This window comes from Lepidochelys kempii, chromosome 14, assembly GCF_965140265.1.
Source record: "Lepidochelys kempii isolate rLepKem1 chromosome 14, rLepKem1.hap2, whole genome shotgun sequence".
NCBI classification, from domain to species: domain Eukaryota; kingdom Metazoa; phylum Chordata; order Testudines; family Cheloniidae; genus Lepidochelys; species Lepidochelys kempii.
Genome location: NC_133269.1, coordinates 13,870,569 through 13,890,878, shown reverse-complemented (window position 1 = coordinate 13,890,878; position 20,310 = coordinate 13,870,569). Strand labels below are relative to the sequence as shown.

The window sequence follows — 20,310 nt, the reverse complement described above, 5'->3', positions numbered from 1 at the left end:
GCCTTCTGGAGCCTGCGCTGGCTCTCAGGGAAAACCAGTGTGCGTGCATGGCTATCAAGTCTTTCCTCGGAATAGCTGTTTTGACACTAGCTTGCTCAGATTAGTGGTCCCGTTATGGTGTAATAGTAAAATATGTTCACATGCAAGCTCCTAATCAAAACTGAGGCACTATACAAATGTATGTAAACAATGTAAATATCCAGGTCAGAGTCAGACACCAAACTGCTGCGAAAACTGTTATATTGACAAAGCTGACAATTCTTATTTCAATAGCATTTCATCACTCCACCACTCTGATGTATCAATACACAGCCATCCTACATACTTCTGATTGGTCCTGGAATGGGCTTATGTATATTTCTATACCATACAGCCACCCCACCCCTGACTTTAGCAAAGGTTTGCATGAACCTTCTTGCAAGTGTCAGCAAGAAGATGGATATACTCCACCTCCTTACAGGGCCATAGTTACCCAGATGGGTTATGGCTTTCCTCACTCCTCTGACTGGCAACCTCCTGCTCCATTAGTGAGGGAGAAAGTCTTAACATGTTCTAATTTAATATAAGCAAACGACAGGAGTTGCAGACCATCTGAGACACAAGCACAACAAAAATGATCTAAGCAGTAGTTCTGCTCTGTTCTGAATGGACCAGCAAATCCAGTGCTGACTGATTAAAGACAGTTTCACCAGAACACAATTCCATAGGAATTCTGGCTGTGTCGATGGTGGCAAGAGATACTGACAATGCACATGTCCAGGTAGCAGCATCATTGCTGAGAGTTCTGATGTAATATATTTTGCACAATTTTGTGGCTTTGCAGAGCAGTAACCACATCTTCATAGAGCATGTTCACGCTGACGCACAGAGACTGGCGCTGCAGCTCCGTCACGCGGCAAACAGCCACAGTACTAAGGGCACACAGGAACATCAAAAGCAGCAGCTTCAACAATGCCTGGAACCAGGAGCGCCTGTGCCGGGGCAGCTGAGATGGATGAGGAACTGATGAAAGCTCTGTAATGAAATAAATTGGGGGAAAGAGAATGGGAAGACCAAGTCACTTATCAAGAGAAATCTGCACCCCTATAACATCCAACATGCAGATCTGAGTCTCTTATGGTAAAATGCTATGCCACGTATTTAGCTCTCCCAAAACAAGAAAACAATTACTACACCATTTCAGATTTCCCTGGCTTTCTTCAGTTCTAAACATATGCACCTGACCCATCCACAAAGGATGAAACACATTTCTTTTCAAGAAGCAGATGGTTTTGATCTCTCAGAAAACAACCATAATGCTTGCAAACAGCTTTGAAGATGATGAAATGCATTAAACTGATGTTAAAAAGCCTTTTTTGCAGATATTTTTAAAGTACATTCAATTTTATAACGCAGAGGAAATATTCCTTAGCAGCAATTGCAGAACTTTGAATCATGCAGGTAAGTAATCAAGAGCTCCATCAATTGCAAAGATGTTGAAGTTCTGCTATTCATATGTTCCAAGATTCTAAACTAGCTCGGCCACTGTGGCCTGATTCCACTACCCCATGACCATATTCAACACAAGGGACTACTTCCTAACATCTTGCTACGTAATCTGGCACTATTAAAAGCGTGGTGGAGCTGGAGGTAGGTACACTTTAATGATAAGGTTCTTGCTCATTCTCTTCCACCCATTTCTCCTATGCTGTGCCAAAATATAGATGAAAACAGTTACACTATACAGAATACACCTGCTCCTTGGTGGATATCTCTCAATTGAATCTACAATTAACTTACTTGGGATTTCACTGCTTTCTTTTTTTGTTTGTGTTTCCATCTCTTGCCTTGCCGCTCTTAGTGCATCATACTCCCGTCTCCTTCGTTCCTTCTCTTCTGCCTTCTCTTGCCTCCGTAGTTCCCTCTCCTGAGCCTCCCTTGCTCGCTGCTCTGCTTCACGCTTCTTCTCCATTTCTGAGGACCAACACAAACATTTTTTTCCTTCTGTAATAACAGCACTCCATCTTCCCCCTTGCTGCATGACTGCTCTTCCCCACCGGGAAGGTAAAGCAATGAAATAACTGCCCCATTTTATTGTCCAGAAGTGTTGCATGCACTCCCCATCTTCCTCCTTCAGGTCTGTTCTCCCCTGGAAGCAGTCTTATGTGAGTGAGTGAAAAATCTACACTTTCTCAATAGCATCTCTCATCCAGAGAGCTCAGCACCTGACAAGCATTAACTGAGCCCCACATATGAGGCACTGTCCCCTTGTTACATATGCATAAAATGGAAGCACAAAGGTTAAAGGGACACTGTAAACTTAAATTTTATTAATGTGACTAATTTTAAAGAAATCCTAGTTTGATAGAGGACTCTTTATGTAGTATTCCCTTAGTAGTTTTTTAATTCTTTTAAAAAAATTAAGGGTCCTTCTGCCCCCTATTCATATTCATAAGGGTCTGTTTCACAACACAAATGAGAAACTGACCATGCTCTGAGTACTGTCAAATGCACAAAGTATATTGAAATAAATGTTTGTCACTAACTTTTCAACTATAGTAATCTTCGGTATTAGAGTTTTCAGACAAATGTGATTTTCCAGTTTGTTAATGTTCCTTTAAGGGTTCATTTACATTCAGAGTTTGGACCCATAATTCATCAATGGTAACAGCATTTGTGCAAGCACTTTGTGGACAGGCTTCATGCCTTTTTAGCACTGTTGAGGTAAAACAACTGAACCTTCTTTACACTAGCACTTCTACTTGTGGTGAATTAAAGCTCTGAACTTTGTCAGTGTAGACAAGACCTATGTGACATGTTCACAGTGAATAGCAGTAAGACTCCCATTTTCTTGCTCCAGCACTCAAACCTTTTCAAGAAGGGAAGAAAAAGAAGGTGCTTATGGAAAATGATCCCCTTTAAGAAGGGAGGCGGTTCTCCAGTACGGTGTATCAGCATGGAAATCATTTCCCAACATATACTGAAGTAAAATCAGCATCTAGGTTTCAGTGGGCCTCCCAAGACATATCAGGAACCCACAACCCATCAGGCCTTCTTTTGGTTAATCAACTGATCCTCCAGAGGCCCATGCCTCTCCTCTAGAGTGGATCAGACCTCTCTCCCCTTTCACAGAGTTAAGCAGTTGGCTATCGAGGGATCTCTTCCTCCACCTCCAATTCAAAACAAATATTCTGTAGGTCCTCAGTGCCATTATATTTGGAACAGTCTTTGTTAGCTGCTGTGGAAGGGCAGAATCAGCTGGTTTGGATATATAGTCAATGGAAGCAGAAAGGAGCCTAAAGCAGTAAGTGGGTGGGGGCTTCATCTGCCTACCTCGCTCTGCTTGTAGCCTTCGTTGCCTCTCTCGATCCTGCTCGGACTGGATAGCTTTCATATGCTGCAGCACCTTCAAGATTAAAAACAATAGCATAAGATCTATGCAGCAGATTCATTGCATTATGTTCTTAATATGGAAACAGCATTAGAATGCAGCCATAAGTGGGAGAAAGAATGCATTCCTCTGGGATTGACTTCTAATTCTATGTAGCAGAATACAAGTGAGTCCCAAATGGCTCTTACACCGATGCCACAACCTCCACATTGACTGTATGCATTGTCCGTACAAAAAAACCCTGTCATTCAGTGCTGGGACAAAATAATATTTCATTTTATTTTAACAAGAGGAGACACCATACTGATTATACGACTTAAACATGAAACTGAATAATACAAACCACCACTTAATTTAAGTGAGGCTGCCAGACTCCAGGAGCCCTTGCTGCCCATTTTAGGTCCAACTTGCCTCACAGTACACGGCTTTGATCATGGAAGTGAGGTAACAGACGTTAATGTGAAGAAAGCTGTGACAATAGACACTGATTTGACTTTTCTACACAAGAGATGATGTCATCTACCAGCATACATACACGTCTGATAAAGGAATGTCTAATAAAATCTGCATTGGGCTAGATCCTCAGCTGGTGCAATTTGGTGCAGCTCCGCTGAGACTTCCATGCCTTTGCTGAGTGTTTGGAGCGCTGTCTCAACTTCGATCCCAAAGCTGCTGCTTCAGGGTCAGACAAAAATCTCTCCATTAAAAAAAGAAATCCTCCTTGCAGTCTGTGCGCTGGTATTAGGTGTATCCACTGCTCCATGATCACATGGTTTTTCTAAGGCTGAAAGAGGGGATGTGATCCCTGCCTCAGGAATGAGAGAGAATTGCAGCAGCAGCATAGGCTCCAGCTGCTCTAGCCCTGCTCCATGGCTCCCAGCAGTAACTCTTCACACAAGCCCACAGATTGCCAGCACTTCTTCAGAACCGCAAAGCTGGATATGGATTATTTTTCCTCAGTATATCTTTTTCCAAGTGATCAACATTTAAATGCTCGCTCTTAGTGCCTCCTTAGGCTGAGCACCCTGCTTAGCTCACTTCCTAGATCAACAGGGTCATGACACTAGTGAAATCATTGCAGGATTAACATTGGCTTTGAATGGGATTAGCCCCTCCCTCATTGCCCTCCTGACTGATACCTTAAAAATTACCATGTTGAAAGAAGCAAGAGGAGGAGAAATAACAGCCATGGAATCCATGTAGGAAGACAAGAATAAAATGTAGAGCAGTTCCTTACTCGGATAGCAGCCTGTTTACATTGCTTCTCATCTAGGCAGTCTCCTGCCACTTTGGCCAGGATAGGATCCAACGGGTTGTCCTTCAGATCCAACCACTTCAGATTCTGCAGAAAGGAAACACAAATGCGACCAGGCTAGAGTAGGCACGCATCAGTACAGTGTTAAAGAAAGAGCACAAACAAGGCTGTGTTTATTCTAGAGAGTTCAAAGCAGAAACAAAGATCTATTTAGTTGTCACGTGAATGAAAGAGATATGGGAGGCAAGTGCAGATTTCAGGCAGGAGTTTAATTGTAACAAAACTGACGAAGTTGCGTCAAGGGCAGAGCATTTTGGAGCTCACAGTGGTCTGCTGGCGGAGAGACTGACATTTTACTAGAGAAATCAACTTCAGAAGAATCGTGGGACTCTGGGCTGCACTCCAAGGCCTTACGTAAACTGCCGAGCGGAGGGGTTTTACCTTGAGCTGTGCAAAACTGACTGGTAAGATGACTAATCGGTTGTTCAGGAGGTCCAGGTGCTGCAAGTTAACCAGGCGACCAAAGTCTGAGGGGAGTTGCTGAAGCTGATTTTTACTCAGATCAAGTTTCACCACATGGGTCAAACTGCAGAAGTCCGACTAGAACCCAAACAGGAGTGAAGAAGTTTACAAGTTTGTCAATCATCTTTACTAAGGAATAACAGATATAACAGCTAGCGTATGCTGCACACTGAGGAAGATCTACATGGACTTGGACTCATTACAAAGCTGTTTGTGTGATGGAGGAAAGTTACTTTCTTCCCCCTCTATCTTCAGACTGTGAAGTAGGGAACAGTGGATACTCTCCTAAACAGGACTACACATAGCAATATAATTACAATGAAAATAAGATATGCAATGGTGCTTTTGGTATCTAGCTGGTAGAGCACTTTGGAATGGAAGCTGCTATAATCTTCACTGAGTACACTCACATTTTCTATGAGAAAGTACAGCTAATTATGCCAGCCATCCTCAGTAAAAGTCAGTCACCTCTACTGACCCCTCTGTAATGGTGGCAGTGTCACTCATCCTCCCACAAAGCTAAGAGAACTGCTCGTTACAACACTCAAGCCTGGTCCTCCCAGGCAGGAGGATGATTGTACCTTTCAAAAGATATTTCCAAACAAACCCCTTCCTCCTCCAAAGCCTCTCTCTCATCTTACCGGTAGGGAAGTGAGGTTGTTACAGGACAAATCCAATATGGTAGCCTTTGGAAGAGCAGCCTGAAAAAGAGCCAAGGAACCAGATTAAACCCATATCAAAGCTACAGTACTTTAACACATTTGATACCCTGCTGTTTTCAGTCTTTGGGATTTCTCCCATACATGGAGTTTTAAGAACTCCCCAGTTGCTACCATTCGAGTTACTTTTGAGACTTAGATCTCGCTCAAATTCAGGGGCTTATGAACACTGCTCCCCCTGAAACAGGTTCTTTACCCAAAGCATCAGTTTAACTCACAGTCTACTAGATTTGTTAGATCAGTTGGGAGCCCTCTCTTCTTCAGGTCACTTCAACCACCGAAAGTCAAGATGAAAGGAAGAGTTCAAGGTTGTGTCTCCTTCTTTTCAAACCAGGAGAAACAGAGTGTGTGCCTTTAAACACAGAACTGGCAACACCTAGAGCTGATAAAACCCACCAAACTTACACAGGGCCCAAGGCATTCCCAGGAATCACCCCACCTCCAGAACCAGTACATTCACAAAGACCAGGTGTAAGTTCAGAGGCTCCCCTGCAATACCTTAAATCCCCCAAGAAAGACTGATACTGACCAGTTCTTTGACTGGTACTTCATTCAGGTCACTCAGGCTCAAGTCCAATTCATTGCCATCAAGCTTGTCTTTCAGGTTCACTCCTTTTCCTCCAGCTTTGGCCATGATCCTATTGAGAGATAAATTCAGAGTCTCAAGTGGCTCAGCAAAGAGCCTTCCCATTCTTGGAAAGGGAAAAAGACAGGGAATGGAGGAGGGGGCACCAATAAATTTTAACAAGCCTCCAGATTTTCTTTTCATCTGTATCTACCTACCAAGTACAGCAGGAGTAGTGACAGATGTCATGCCCCACAAGTATGCCTCAACTGTAACTTTTAAGAACCTCCTTTAGAGGCCAGGGATATTTTGGTCCCCCTGGGCCATTCAGATCTTTCTGGCCCAGGTGCCAGTGTTTGCCAATTCAGGCTAATTGAGGATGTGGTTTTTGCAACCTGCCTACTGGGAACTGGATTGACAGCCCACCAACTCATTTAGCACAGGCTACTGAACAGCCCACTAAATGGGAACAACTATTAGTCGTTCCTCTTTACCAATTCAAGCTGGATATAGATTGGCAACCTAGACGTGAGACCCCTGATAGAGATCCCCAGTATAGATCATGGTGTGCACCTTCAAGACTTTTCTGACTGACCACGAGTTTTATTTTCTCAGAAAGAACCCAGCCTCCTCCAGTGCCAGCCTAAGTAGGTGTTCCTGGCAACAGGGCATCTAGACACTGTGAAAACATTGTGAAGTTTCTGTTTGTTTGTCCCACGGCACGAGGGTTTAGGTTTTTGGGGGATGGGCGCGGGATATCCCCAGCGTGTTTGTGAAGAGAGCTCTCTGTTTGAAGGGGAGACGTACAAGAGGGATAACATGATCCTGAGTGGAGGGGGTGACTGGATAGAGGGGAGGCGGCAATGCTGAACAGTTCATTGGCTCAGTTCCCTGACTGTCCCAGCACATCCTGCTGCCACTTTGCTGCTTTTATTCCTTTGCTTCTGGTAAAGGGGGCGGGGAGCACAAAGGTAGGAGCGAGGCGCATCCCCAGGCGCCTTCTAGCCGGGGGGCTTTACAGGCACTGCATAGAGAGAAGGCAACCCTGAGTCCTATCAACCCCATCCCCCGCGGCCGCCCCCGCACAGGGACCTCCCCCAATAATCCTTTCCCCCCCCCGGCCGCCCCCCGCACAGGGACCCCCCCAAAACTCCTTTCCCCCCCCGGCCACCCCCCGCAAAGGGGCCCCCCCAAAACTCCTTCCCCCCCCCGGCCGCCTCCCGCATAGGGACCCCCCCAGTACTCCTTCCCCCCCCCGGCCGCCCCCCCACAGAGACCCCCCCCAACATTCCTTCCACCCCCCCCAGCCACCCCCGCACAGAGACCCCCCCCAACACTCCTTTCCCCCCTCCCGGCCGCCCCCGCACAGGGACCCCCCCAACACTCCTTCCCCCCCCGGCCGCCCCCACACAGGGGCCGCCCCCAACACTCCTTCCCCCCCCCGGCCGCCCCCGCACAGGGGCCGCCCCCAACACTCCTTCCCCCCCCCGGCCGCCCCCGCACAGGGGCCCCCCCAATACTCCTTCCACCCCCCCGGCCGCCCCCGCACAGGGACCCCCCCAATACTCCTTCCACCCCCTCGGCCGCCCCCGCACAGGGACCCCCCAACACTCCTTCCCCCCCCGGCCAGGTCCCCGCACAGGGCCCCCCCAATACTCCTTCCCCCCCCCGGCCGCCCCCGCACAGGGACCCCCCCAATACTCCTTCCCCCCCCGGCCGCCCCCGCACAGGGACCCCCCCAATACTCCTTCCACCCCCTCGGCCGCCCCCGCACAGGGACCCCCCAACACTCCTTCCCCCCCCGGCCAGGTCCCCGCACAGGGGCCGCCCCCAACACTCCTTCCCCCCCCGGCCGCCCCCGCACAGGGGCCGCCCCCAACACTCCTTCCCCCCCCCGGCCAGGTCCCCGCACAGGGGCCGCCCCCAACACTCCTTCCCCCCCCCGGCCAGGTCCCCGCACAGGGGCCGCCCCCAACACTCCTTCCCCCCCCCGGCCGCCCCCGCACAGGGGCCGCCCCCAACACTCCTTCCCCCCCCCGGCCGCCCCCGCACAGGGGCCGCCCCCAACACTCCTTCCCCCCCCGGCCGCCCCCGCACAGGGGCCGCCCCCAACACTCCTTCCCCCCCCCCGGCCAGGTCCCCGCACAGGGAACGCCCCCAACACTCCTTCCCCCCCCGGCCAGGTCCCCGCACAGGGGCCGCCCCCAACACTCCTTCCCCCCCCGGCCAGGTCCCCGCACAGAGACCCCCCCAATACTCCTTCCCCCCCCGACCAGGTCCCCGCACAGGGGCCGCCCCCAACACTCCTTCCCCCCCCCCGGCCGCCCCCGCACAGGGACCCCCCCAACACTCCTTCCCCCCCCCGGCCGCCCCCGCACAGGGACCCCCCCAACACTCCTTCCCCCCCCCGGCCGCCCCCGCACAGGGACCCCCCCAACACTCCTTCCCCCCCCGGCCGCCCCCGCACAGGGACCCCCCCCAACACTCCTTCCCCCCCCCGGCCGCCCCCGCACAGGGACCCCCCCCAACACTCCTTCCCGCCCCCGGCCGCCCCCGCACAGGGACCCCCCCCCAACACTCCTTCCCCCCCCGGCCGCCCCCGCACAGGGACCCCCCCAACACTCCTTCCCCCCCGGCCAGGTCCCCGCACAGGGACCCCCCCAATACTCCTTCCCCCCCCCGGCCGCCCCCGCACAGAGACCCCCCCAACACTCCTTCCCCCCCCCCGGCCGCCCCCGCACAGGGACCCCCCCAACACTCCTTCCCCCCCCGGCCGCCCCCGCACAGGGACCCCCCCAACACTCCTTCCCCCCCCCGGCCGCCCCCGCACAGGGACCCCCCCAACACTCCTTCCCCCCCCCGGCCGCCCCCGCACAGGGGCCGCCCCCAACACTCCTTCCCCCCCCCGGCCAGGTCCCCGCACAGGGGCCGCCCCCAACACTCCTTCCCCCCCCGGCCGCCCCCGCACAGGGACCCCCCCCAACACTCCTTCCCCCCCCGGCCGCCCCCGCACAGGGACCCCCCCAACACTCCTTCCCCCCCCCGGCCGCCCCCGCACAGGGACCCCCCCCAACACTCCTTCCCCCCCCCGGCCGCCCCCGCACAGGGACCCCCCCCAACACTCCTTCCCCCCCCGGCCGCCCCCGCACAGGGACCCCCCCCAACACTCCTTCCCCCCCCGGCCGCCCCCGCACAGGGACCCCCCCCAACACTCCTTCCCCCCCCGGCCGCCCCCGCACAGGGACCCCCCCCAACACTCCTTCCCCCCCCGGCCGCCCCCGCACAGGGACCCCCCCAACACTCCTTCCCCCCCCGGCCAGGTCCCCGCACAGGGACCCCCCCAACACTCCTTCCCCCCCCCGGCCGCCCCCGCACAGAGACCCCCCCAACACTCCTTCCCCCCCCCCGGCCGCCCCCAACACTCCTTCCCCCCCCGGCCGCCCCCGCACAGGGACCCCCCCCAACACTCCTTCCCCCCCCGACCAGGTCCCCGCACAGGGGCCGCCCCCAACACTCCTTCCCCCCCCGGCCGCCCCCGCACAGGGACCCCCCCCGCGGCGCGTACCGGAGCCGGCGGAGCGACCCTCCCCCCCGGGGCCTGCACTCACCGCGCCGCCCAGCTCCTCCGCTGCCAGCCACTTCCGCATCCACGTCGCCGTCTTCGCCCACCAGCGCCAACGAGCCGGCCCGGTGGCCAAGAGGGCCCCACGCTCAGGCCGGAGGAGGAGGGACAGAGCGTCGCCCTCTGCAGGGCCAGCGGCTCTCGGCTGAGCGAGCGAAGGGCGGGGAGGTGCCTGAAAGTGCGAACGGGGGGCGAGAGGGGAAGGGGGGAGCGGGGGAGAAGGGAGGGGTGAAGGTGGGAGCAGGTGGCGGGGGAGAAGGGGGAGGGGTGAAGGTGGGAGCAGGGGGAGAGCGGGGAGAGGTGAAGGTGGGAACAAGTGATGGGGAGATGGGGGAGGTGTGAAGGTGGGAGCAGGGGGGGAGAGAGGAGGGGTGAAGGTGGGAGCAAGTGGCAGGGAGATGGGGGAGGTGTGAAGGTGGGAGCAGGGGGCGAGCGGGGAGAGGTGGAGAGGGGAGGGGTGAAGGTGGGAGCAGGGGATGAGCGGGGAGAGGTGGAGAGGGGAGGGGTGAAGGTGGGAGCAGGTGGCGGGGGAGAAGGGGGAGGGGTGAAGGTGGGAGCAGGGGGAGAGCGGGGAGAGGTGAAGGTGGGAACAAGTGATGGGGAGATGGGGGAGGTGTGAAGGTGGGAGCAGGGGGGGAGAGAGGAGGGGTGAAGGTGGGAGCAAGTGGCAGGGAGATGGGGGAGGTGTGAAGGTGGGAGCAGGGGGCGAGCGGGGAGAGGTGGAGAGGGGAGGGGTGAAGGTGGGAGCAGGGGATGAGCGGGGAGAGGTGGAGAGGGGAGGGGTGAAGGTGGGAGCAGGGGGAGAGCGGGGAGAGGTGGAGAGGTGAAGGTGGAGAGGGGGGGAGAGGTGAAGGTGGGAGCAAGTGACGGGGAGATGGGGGAGGTGTGAAGGTGGGAGCAGGGGGGGAGAGAGGAGGGGTGAAGGTAGGAGCAAGTGGCAGGGAGATGGGGGAGGTGTGAAGGTGGGAGCAGGGGGCGAGCGGGGAGAGGTGGAGAGGGGAGGGGTAAAGGTCTGAGTGGGGGGCAGAGGTGGCAGGGGGACCAGGAGGTGAGGGGGGAGAGATGGCAAGGGGGGAGAGAAGGCCCTTGCTAGTACTGCTTTGTTTAACACAGTTGAGGGTGACATTGTTTCCCCTTAGTAGCTGTGCCTGACAGGGGCTCTGAAACCCCGTTATTAAAGCTGTAGCAGAGCTACAGCGCTTTAATGTATTTGTCACTGCTTGAGTTTCTGTTTCAGACTTTGGGATTTCTCCCATGCAGAGAGTTTTAAGAGTTCTCCAGTGGCCATCACTGTGATCTCTGCCACACGTCACTTCTGAGACATTTTTAATCTTCCTCAGATGTTCACTCAAATCCAGGTGTTCATTCCCCCTGAAATTGGTCCTTCCCCCAAAGCAACAACTTCATCCTCCAGCTACTAGATTTATTAGCTCGGTTTTCTTCAGGCTACGTCAAGCCCCGTTATTCTGGGGAGGTGGGAGCCCTCAGTGGGCCCATGAGATACTGGATGCTAAATCCCTTTGCACGCATGTGTTGATCTCTGTTTACATGACAAGCTTGGATGCTAAAATAAACCCAAGGGGCCAGCCTTGGCCCTGATGTAACTGAGGTATCATGGATCAAAGGGAGTGCTATGTCTCCTTAAACTGGGGCAATAATTTAGCATCTATGCTCTCTGTGGAATTGGCATTCTGTGGTCTCCCCCTGCTTATCTTGCCATGGGGCTGCTTGTGCCTCAGTTTCCTGATCTTTGTGATGTGGTATGTACCCCACACAGGCTGTGAAGGGGTTAATGTGGGTTTGAGGGGCCAGTTAGGTTACCTGGTTGCATCTGGAGGGTGAGCCACATCTAACTGAACAAGAAGCCCAGTTGGCCAGGAGTATAGAGCCAGGAAGTTTGCAGCAGAAAGAGGCTGTAGGGACAGAATCTGCAGTTGCTCGCTGGGAGCAGGGAGGAGAGAAGGAGAAATCCAAAGGAGAATAAGCCCTGGGGTTCTAGGCCTGGAAGAAGGGTCAACCCCAGAGGAGTTGTGGCGAAAGAAAGCTTGAGAAAGCTATGTAGGAAGAAGCCTAGGGAAACAGCAGCAAGGGGTAGGACTGTGCAGATCTTGTCTGTTTGTTATAGGATCCCTGGGCTGGAACCCAGTGTAGAGGGTGGGCCTGGGTTCCCCAACCAGCCACTGGGAAGTGGCACAGAAGTGTTGGAGGTGCCCACCAGACATCTGGTCCAGAGATATTTTATTACCCTGGAGGGGGAGGACTCTATTGACCTGACTAGCGGGCTGAGTCAGAACGAGAAAACACCCTCAGTCATGACTCGAGAGCGAGGGATCACAGCTTGAGTAACTGATGGAAGAGGGTGTCAGACTGGACGAGAGCTGATTCCCCAGAGCAGCTTCAAGGAGTTGCCACCCATAGTGAAAGAACCCTTCATTGCAGTTGTCCTCCTTGGATTCTCCTGGCACTTCTGGGACATGCAGGCCTCCGGCTCCCCCGACAGACGTTGGTGAACTGGGCTGTCCTCCCACAACCTTGTCAGGATCTGGATTGAGTAGGGTTGCCAACTTTCTAATCACACAAAACCGAACACCGTAGCCCCGCCCCCTGCCCCACGGCCCCATCCCTTCCCCAAGACCCTGCCCCCCCCCGTTCATTACATTCCCCTTCCCTCAGTGGCTCGCTCTCCCCCACTCTCACTCACTTTCACTGGACTAGGGCAGGGGGTTGGGGTGTGGGCTCTAACTCGGGGTGTGGGCTCCAGGATGGGGCCAGAAATGGGCGGTTCAGGGTGCAGGAGGGGGCTCCAGGCTGGGGCAGGGGGTTGGGGTGCGGGAGGGGGTGAGGGCACCGGCTGGGTGTGTGGGCTCTGGGGTGGGGCCAGGGATGAGGGATGCAAGAGGGGGCTCCGGGCTGGGGGGTGGGGCACAGGGGTTCAGGGTGTGGGAGGGGGCTCTGGGCTGGGGGGTGGGGTGCAAGGGTGTAAGGGCTCTGTCTGAGGGTGCAGGCTCTGGGGTGGGGCCAGGGATGAGGGGTTTGGGGTGTAGGAGGGGGCTCTGGGTTTGGAGGGGGCTCAGGGCTGGGTCAGGGGGCTGGGGCTCGGGTCACAGGCTTACCTCTGTCAGCTCCCAGTAAGCAGATGGGCACTGCGCTGCACCCCAGAAGCAGCCAGCAGGTCCGGCTCCTAGCCGGAGGCATGGCAGCTGGCTCTACATGCTGCTCTTGCCTGCAGGTGTAACACCAACAGACCCCGGTTGTTGGCAGGCGGGATCGAACCTGGGAACTTTGGAGCTAAATGCATGAGCCTCTACTGCATGAGGTAAAAGCCACATGGCTCTTAGCTAAGGCTGTAGCAGACTCATTAATCTCTAAGTGGTCTCACTGCCACTAGATGGGACAGAGCACCACACCCAGCAGGTGTGTGGGTTACACAGGCACTGCCCCTGCAGCTCCCATTGGCCATGGTTCCTAGCCAATGGGAGTGCGGAGCCAGTGCTCGGGGTGGGGGCAGCGCACAGAGCCGCGTGCTCCCCCACCCCCCAGGAGCCAGACCTGCTAGGCACTTCTGGCGTGCAGCACGGAGCCAGAACAGGTAGAGACTAGCCTGCCTTAGCTCCACAGCACTGCCGACGGGACTTTTAATGGCTCGATCGGTGGTGCTGACCGGAGCCGCCAGGGTCCCTTCTCGATTGGGTGTTCTGGTCGAAAACCAGACACCTGGTCACCCTAGGATCGAGGTTCTTTGACCAATTGTCCTCATGTAGCAGATCAGCCACTTGTGCTTTGGATAACTTCTTAAAGTTTAACTCTCTCTCTCTCTGCACAGCTGTATAATCTGTTTAGGGAGCGGATAATATCTCCTCTTCCTTGTCAGTCCTTTCCTTCTCTCTACCCCAAAGAATGTAAACCACTTTCCCCCGGCTGTTCCCTTAACTGCTTTTTAGATGTTTTTTGGAAAGCACTGCTGCAGCAGTTAGTATTCTACTGCTAACCCCAATTGTCACACATCCACGGGGCATGCTGTACCTCTGACCTTCATACAGTCTCTCTGGGAGTGTCTCCTTCTTAGTGCTAGGCCCTGGGCCTCCACCTTTTACAAGGGGAAGCCCTGTAGCTCTGCTATTCCAAGACAGTGTCTCTGGCTTCAGCACCTCTGTTTCTCAGCATGGCTCCTTTAGCAGGTCCCAATGAGCTTGCATCCCTGTTGGAGACTTACCCTTCTTAGAGCTCTGCAACCAGCAGATGTTTCCAGAGACACAGGACAGCCTTTGCAAAATGACATCATTTATTAGTCAAGTGGAAGACAGGGACACTACCTTAGAAGAGAAGAGCAAACCCAACACACGTTTCTCCCCTAATTTGCTAGCTTCTGCGTAGTCAGTTAGGTTGTCCCTGCTTTGCCCTAGTCTGGGAACTAAACTGCATGCTGGCAGCATCACCTCTGCCTTGTCTAAATGTCCTGGATTGCCCCCCAGCTCCCACAGAGCAGGATCCTATTGCAGTCCCCCAGCACCTTTGTCTCCGGTTCCAATCATGCTGTTTTAACATGTCCTGTCAAGTTAATGATCTAGTCTTTGGTCTTACATTGTATTTCCAAGGTCGCTCCATTCACATGTTGACAGTTCTCTGTAGACTTACACCCAGTCATTTCATCGCTTATTCTTAGACTTGGCAGAATTTGTTGTTGGTTTTTTTTATAATTTTGATGGCTGATAGCAATGTTTATTTTTAAGCAATTTTTTAGATTTTTAGTGATTTTAAATGTTCACAAAAGCAGGAAGTGATGGGGGAGGGGTCAGACCATTATTTAACGACAGTAGACACTGAGATTCAAAAACGTAATGCTTTATAAACCATTAACACAAATGGTCAACATCACATGTCAAACTATGCAAAGGTCATATCCATAAATCAACAAATCATACCGTATTCATTTCTTAGTCCATCTGGAACAAGTCTAATTCACTGGATTTTGACTAAGTTCTCAAGCAGCATTCTTCTTACTTTGCCTATCTTTAAATTTTAATTATTATTGATGGAAATATTTTTTGTTGGTTTGTGTGTGTACAGTGAAATTTATCCTCTGTCCCAGGAAAGAAATTAATCCCTTCACACTCAATGGACAACACTACAAAAGTGAGTGGGGAAACTGAGTCATACATATATTTCGTAATGATAAGACAGAAATTTCCCATGTTCTCCATGGGGGTGACCCCCTTTAAGCAGCAGGCATTTGGCTTGCTTGCATTGGGACAGGTCACTAGGTCTCCCTCTGCCAGAAGGAGTCTGGAATTAGTGCTCTCTGGTTTGATGCTGAGGTTGGCACTGAACAGAGCATCTTGCTGAGCTCTGGGGTGAGCGCGAGCAAAGTGCTTTCTCACCACCTTTACTGCCTCACTGCTCAGGGGGTCAATGAGAGAGGAAAGGAGGCTGCTATAGAGCCAAATTATAGGTTCTGCTCTAGGGGAGTCAGTCAGTGCTGGCCCTAACTTTCCTGAGGTCCTGCACAAAGTATGATATGTGGGGCCTTGGGCAGACATCTGTAACCTCCCCCAGAACATCAGGGGATGGGACTGTGATGTTTTGGGGACCACCAGAGCGATAAGGGATTCTGTCACTACCCCTGTAGCGCTGGGGGCCTTTATGCTGTGCTGCTGTGGTTCAATTCCTTGACACCAGTAGACTGCTCACAAGCATACCGTCTCACCCTGGCTTTCACCAACCTAGTTCCTCTTTGGAGGGTGACACCAATAGCCCTTCCAGTCACGGGTCTCCCCAAGTCCTTAGTGCCCAGACATTCGGACTGTTCTCCTCTAGTACATCAACCCTGAAGGTGTGAAACCAGCCCCCCAGGTAGTAGCTCACCTTGTGTACATATTCCACACAGTTTGCACGCCAGAGACCGGCTTGGTATAAAAATAAACAAAGTTTATTTAACAGAAAAAGCAGAGATTCAGAGATGAAATGGTAAGGGAAAGCAAATGTATACAAATTAGATAGAAAATAAACATAAAGATGCAACCTCAGGCTTTACACTCTCATATTACATCAAATCCCTTTTCTAATAAGTTATCTATCATCGTAAAACAATTTCCCAATGTAGCTACAGTGTTCACGGACAGCCTCCTGCTTTAAGGTTGTCCCCCAAGTTCTGGATAGTCTTCAATTCAAAGCCCTTCCACTTTAAAAGGGTTTACAGGTTTTTTTCTTTTGTCTCTTTCGATATTAAAAGTGGGGGAAATTCCTTCCCATCTTGGTTTCTGAACACCAGGGTTGTGTTTTCAGTTTCAAGCTATTCCCGTTTGTATTGACCCGCTTGTATTGACGTTCCTCATCATTTTTTCCTGGGCTGGACAATGCCTAGGTGCTTGAAGCCAGTCTCCTCTGGTTGGTGAGGTATCCCTTCCCTGCCTGGTTGCTTCACTGACTCTTGTGAGGTGAGGCTGAAGTCACAACACACTTACAATTTTCCATATGTACAGACACACACACCTTCATAATCTGTATATATATCTCACCTTGGCTATTCAGTTTGGTGCATTACAAGCTTTCATAAATGATCTTACTTGATGTACTCTTATAGTAAAATAACACAGTGTGCAATCAGTTGGGTTAACTGCTTATTTTGCAGGGTTTAAACCTGGGACTGCCTGGACCGTGATTGTTGTAGGCCTGGCTTGACATGAGTAAGGTGAAGCCTCACTTCTTGGGCGACAGATTAGGGAGGTAAATAGATAGGCAGGCTGTAAACAGAATGTCTGTGCTAGCTATGATAATGGGGAATGCTCAAGGAGCCACTTACAGTGGACAAGATAACAATGGATAAGATAAGTTGGGAATGTAAAGGTGAGATAAAGAGAAAGTCATACATGGAGAGCATGTGGACAGCGCATGCTGTACTGGGATTGGTTCCTACAAAGTGTCTAAGCCAATTCCACAATGTGTAATGCAATGTATAGTAAATGTATATAAAGGAAGAGGTTTGCAGTGTAATTTTGGATGTGTGGTATGTCCTGTACCCACCCCATATGCTTAAGCCTGATCAACTCAAGTGTTGTTTGACTCTATGCCAACAAAGTAATGATTCGGAGGTGGGTTGAGTTCTTTGGAACCAAGTGGATAAGGTCTCAAAAGCCACCCCAACATACTCCGAAGTGGATACGGTCTCAGAGGCTACCCCAGCATATCAGTACTGTGACTCGGATCTGCTCATCTGTAGAAACCCCTTAGTGTGAGGGTCACAACCGAGCATTAAGGGAAATGGCATTGGAAGGATTTAAGGGTTTAAATATAATGAAGTTAGCGGAAGAGGTAGGTTAAATCTAAGGGAGGCCCCTATGGGAAGTATTAGGGGTAGACTGGGACTGGGTAAAAAAGGAACTCCAGAGAGTGGTCTGGGAGGGAAAAAAGAATGCTTGGCAGAAGATAGTAGAGGTCCATCAAATGCCATAAATAAAGTATTGGCTAAGTACAGCAAAGGTCTGTTAAATGCCACTACAATTAAAAATAATATCTAGTTTATTTCTCCAAGGCAAAGAAAATCCAGATCTAGGCAGCAGTTTTATAAGGATTATTTCTGGTGGCTAAAACTTCACAAACAAAATATGCCACCTTAAGGAATGACCGTAAAAAGCATAAAGAGCAAAGGAAAGTTGAAATGAAGAAAAATTAAATGGAAACCAAATCCTAAAAGGTCAGGGAGAAAACAATGTCTGTTACCTATTTGCATAAATCCAAACTAAAAAGGAGCTGTCCTTCAAGGACTGTATTTAGTGAGTACAGCTTTGCAGGCCAAGTGCACTGCATTAAATAAGTGTAAAAATAAATAAATTTGTAAAAAGCTTAAAGCTCCCAAAACAATTTGTTTAAAAATGTCACTTTGGGAAACAAGTGATTTTTTTTTTATTAAAAGTAAGACGTTAAAAGAAGCTTTTGCACAAATAAACACTGCAAAGTTTGAAGGGAATTCAACAGCTGGGGGTTGTGTAACTGTTAAAAAGAATGGTTTCAGAGTAGCAGCTGTGTTAGTCTGTATCCGCAAAAAGAAATGGAGGACTTGTGGCACCTTAGAGACTAACCAATTTATTTGAGCATAAGTTTTCATGAGCTACAGCTCACTTCATCAGCTCACGAAAGCTTATGCTCAAATAAATTGCTTAGTCTCTAAGGTGCCACAAGTCCTCCTTTTCTTTTTGTTAAAAAGAATGTTAAGTGTTAAAGAAGAGAATGTTTGGTTTAATAATAAACCCGGTTATGGCAGTATTATTCTGTGCAGTCACACCTGGTGAAATCCTTAACAACAAAACAAATTACACAAAGGGGAGGTCACTATACGCTTTTTTTTTTTCCTGAGAAGCCTTTACAGTTGTTCATTCTGAAGAACTTGGGCCTTTCCCAGTGAATGTGTCTGTAAATGATCAATTTGTCCTGGCCACTGCAGGCAAAGTAACAACCTAATTTAATTTATTGAAATATAAAAGATTTAGTCAAAATCACTAAAAAGGAAATAGGGTTTTCTAGATGAATTGACTGCTTCAAAATATACTAGTAGAAATAGAACCTGGGTACAGGTGAGATGTGGGGGGGGGGGCGACTTAAGAGCATGGCAAGGGATGTTAATTGGCTCAAATAACAAATTGGTTTCTCTCCCCCCCCCCCCCATTTTTTTTTTTTTTACCATTTAATTCTGCCTCACAAGAGTGGGCCAGAATTAGAGCCCATATAGGGGGTATGCCTCTGCCAGAAGCTGGGAATGCGCGACAAGGCATGGATCACTTGATGATGACCTGTTCTGTTCATTCCCCTTGGGACACCTGGCATTGGCCACTGTCAAAAGACAGGATCCTGGGCTAGATGGACCTTTGGTCTGACCCAGTACGGCTGTTCTTATGTTCTTATGAACTCCTTGGGATCAGTGAGGTCCAATTTTTCAGGGATTCTTCATGTCCCTACACAACTGGGTACTGGGGGCAGGAGAGGACCAGAGGAGGTAATCAGGCAGGGATGGTGGATACACAGCTATTCAGATCACCCAAACATTGATCCCCTGATGGAGCCAATGATTTCCTGTGGCCCTCAGGACAACACAAAGGACAGAATCACTTGACCTCCCTGCCCCAAACTCTAGCACACAGGGTAGATTTAGCCCAGACTGGTTAACAAAGTGGTTTAGAATAAATCTCCTAAAGGTGAATAAAACAGTACCTAATCTCCCATAATACTTTAGAAGCAGCTGCAAGTTCCAAGGATCCTGCATCTCTGGCTGTAGCATTGCCCTGGGCCTAGGATGACTGAAAGCCAAATCTGCAGTGCCCTGTACAGTACGGAATCTGTGAGTATGACCTGGCCATGGGCCATATTGTGGGTCCAATCCTGCTTCCGGTGACAGACCGCTCATTGACTTTAGTGGGATCAGGAGCAGGTTCTGTGTCTGTAAGGAAAGGGCTTGTCTCATTTGCTTCGCTGCAGATTGCCAATAATCTTTGGCATCCAGGGAAGTGTCCATGGACTTTGGGTTCTGGGTTTAAACTGGGCTAGGAGCACTTGGCTCTTATCAGCAGGAAACGAGAGCGCATGTCACAGTTGCACAGCAGATCTGCCAAGTTGCCCCATTTGGAATAAATTTGGAGGCAGATTTTAAGACTTGTGGCTTAGTTGGAGACAGTTAAAGTCTTACTCAACCCTAGGCAAGATTTCACTCATTCATACTGTCACTGTTTTGACAGCCTTGACCATGTGCCCTCGTTTCGCCAGAGGGGTCAGTCACAGGGATTTCTGCATATTACCTAGATTAATGTGTAACTGCGATTCACCCACGTAGGCTGATAATCTGAATGTGGGGAGGTTAGACTGATGCCGAATTTGTTATTATTAATTATCTTATTGCACTTATTGTAAGATCTTTGGGTCAGAGCCTGTGTTTTCCACTGTGGTTGTAACGTTTGAGATGCTGCCATATATAGCACTGACAATTGACATTATTAACTCAGATAAAAATACATTATTTTTGCCCTGAATACCTTACAGTAAATGCAATGGTCCAGGCATATAGCGATGCTCACTGACAGTTGATGGACTGCAGCTGTCGCCGAGTGGTACCGACGGGAACTGAAATGACCCCTCAGCCGACCTCCCAAGAGATGGGAAGATTTTAAAGACATGGCTGCATGTGGAGAAGAAAGGCCAGGATATGAGAAGAATGGAAGGCGTGTTGTGATCAGCACAATCTATACGAGGGCTGAAGGACCGATCGACCAAGGT

The 20,310-nt window shown here is 51.0% G+C and overlaps 1 protein-coding gene across 6 annotated transcripts; it reads right to left on the bottom strand.

Annotated features, from left to right (window-relative positions):
• Positions 1–223: 223 nt before the first annotated feature.
• Positions 224–10,146, bottom strand: LRRC59 (leucine rich repeat containing 59). Of its 6 annotated transcripts, none has more exons than XM_073311382.1 (9): positions 10,040–10,135; positions 7,239–7,455; positions 6,396–6,504; positions 5,789–5,848; positions 5,067–5,225; positions 4,608–4,712; positions 3,313–3,385; positions 1,780–1,953; positions 224–1,014 (listed from the first exon to the last, which is right to left on the bottom strand). In XM_073311382.1, exons 2-9 carry the CDS (start codon positions 7,250–7,252, stop codon positions 770–772), a joined length of 939 nt encoding a protein of 312 aa, XP_073167483.1. In that variant the 5' UTR covers positions 7,253–7,455; positions 10,040–10,135; the 3' UTR covers positions 224–769. The 6 variants fall into 6 exon arrangements, with proteins under 6 accessions (XP_073167483.1, XP_073167482.1, XP_073167484.1 ...); XM_073311381.1 differs by lacking the exon at positions 10,040–10,135 and adding an exon at positions 9,997–10,014; XM_073311383.1 differs by lacking the exon at positions 7,239–7,455 and having other exon boundaries at positions 10,040–10,146.
• Positions 10,147–20,310: the final 10,164 nt, after the last annotated feature.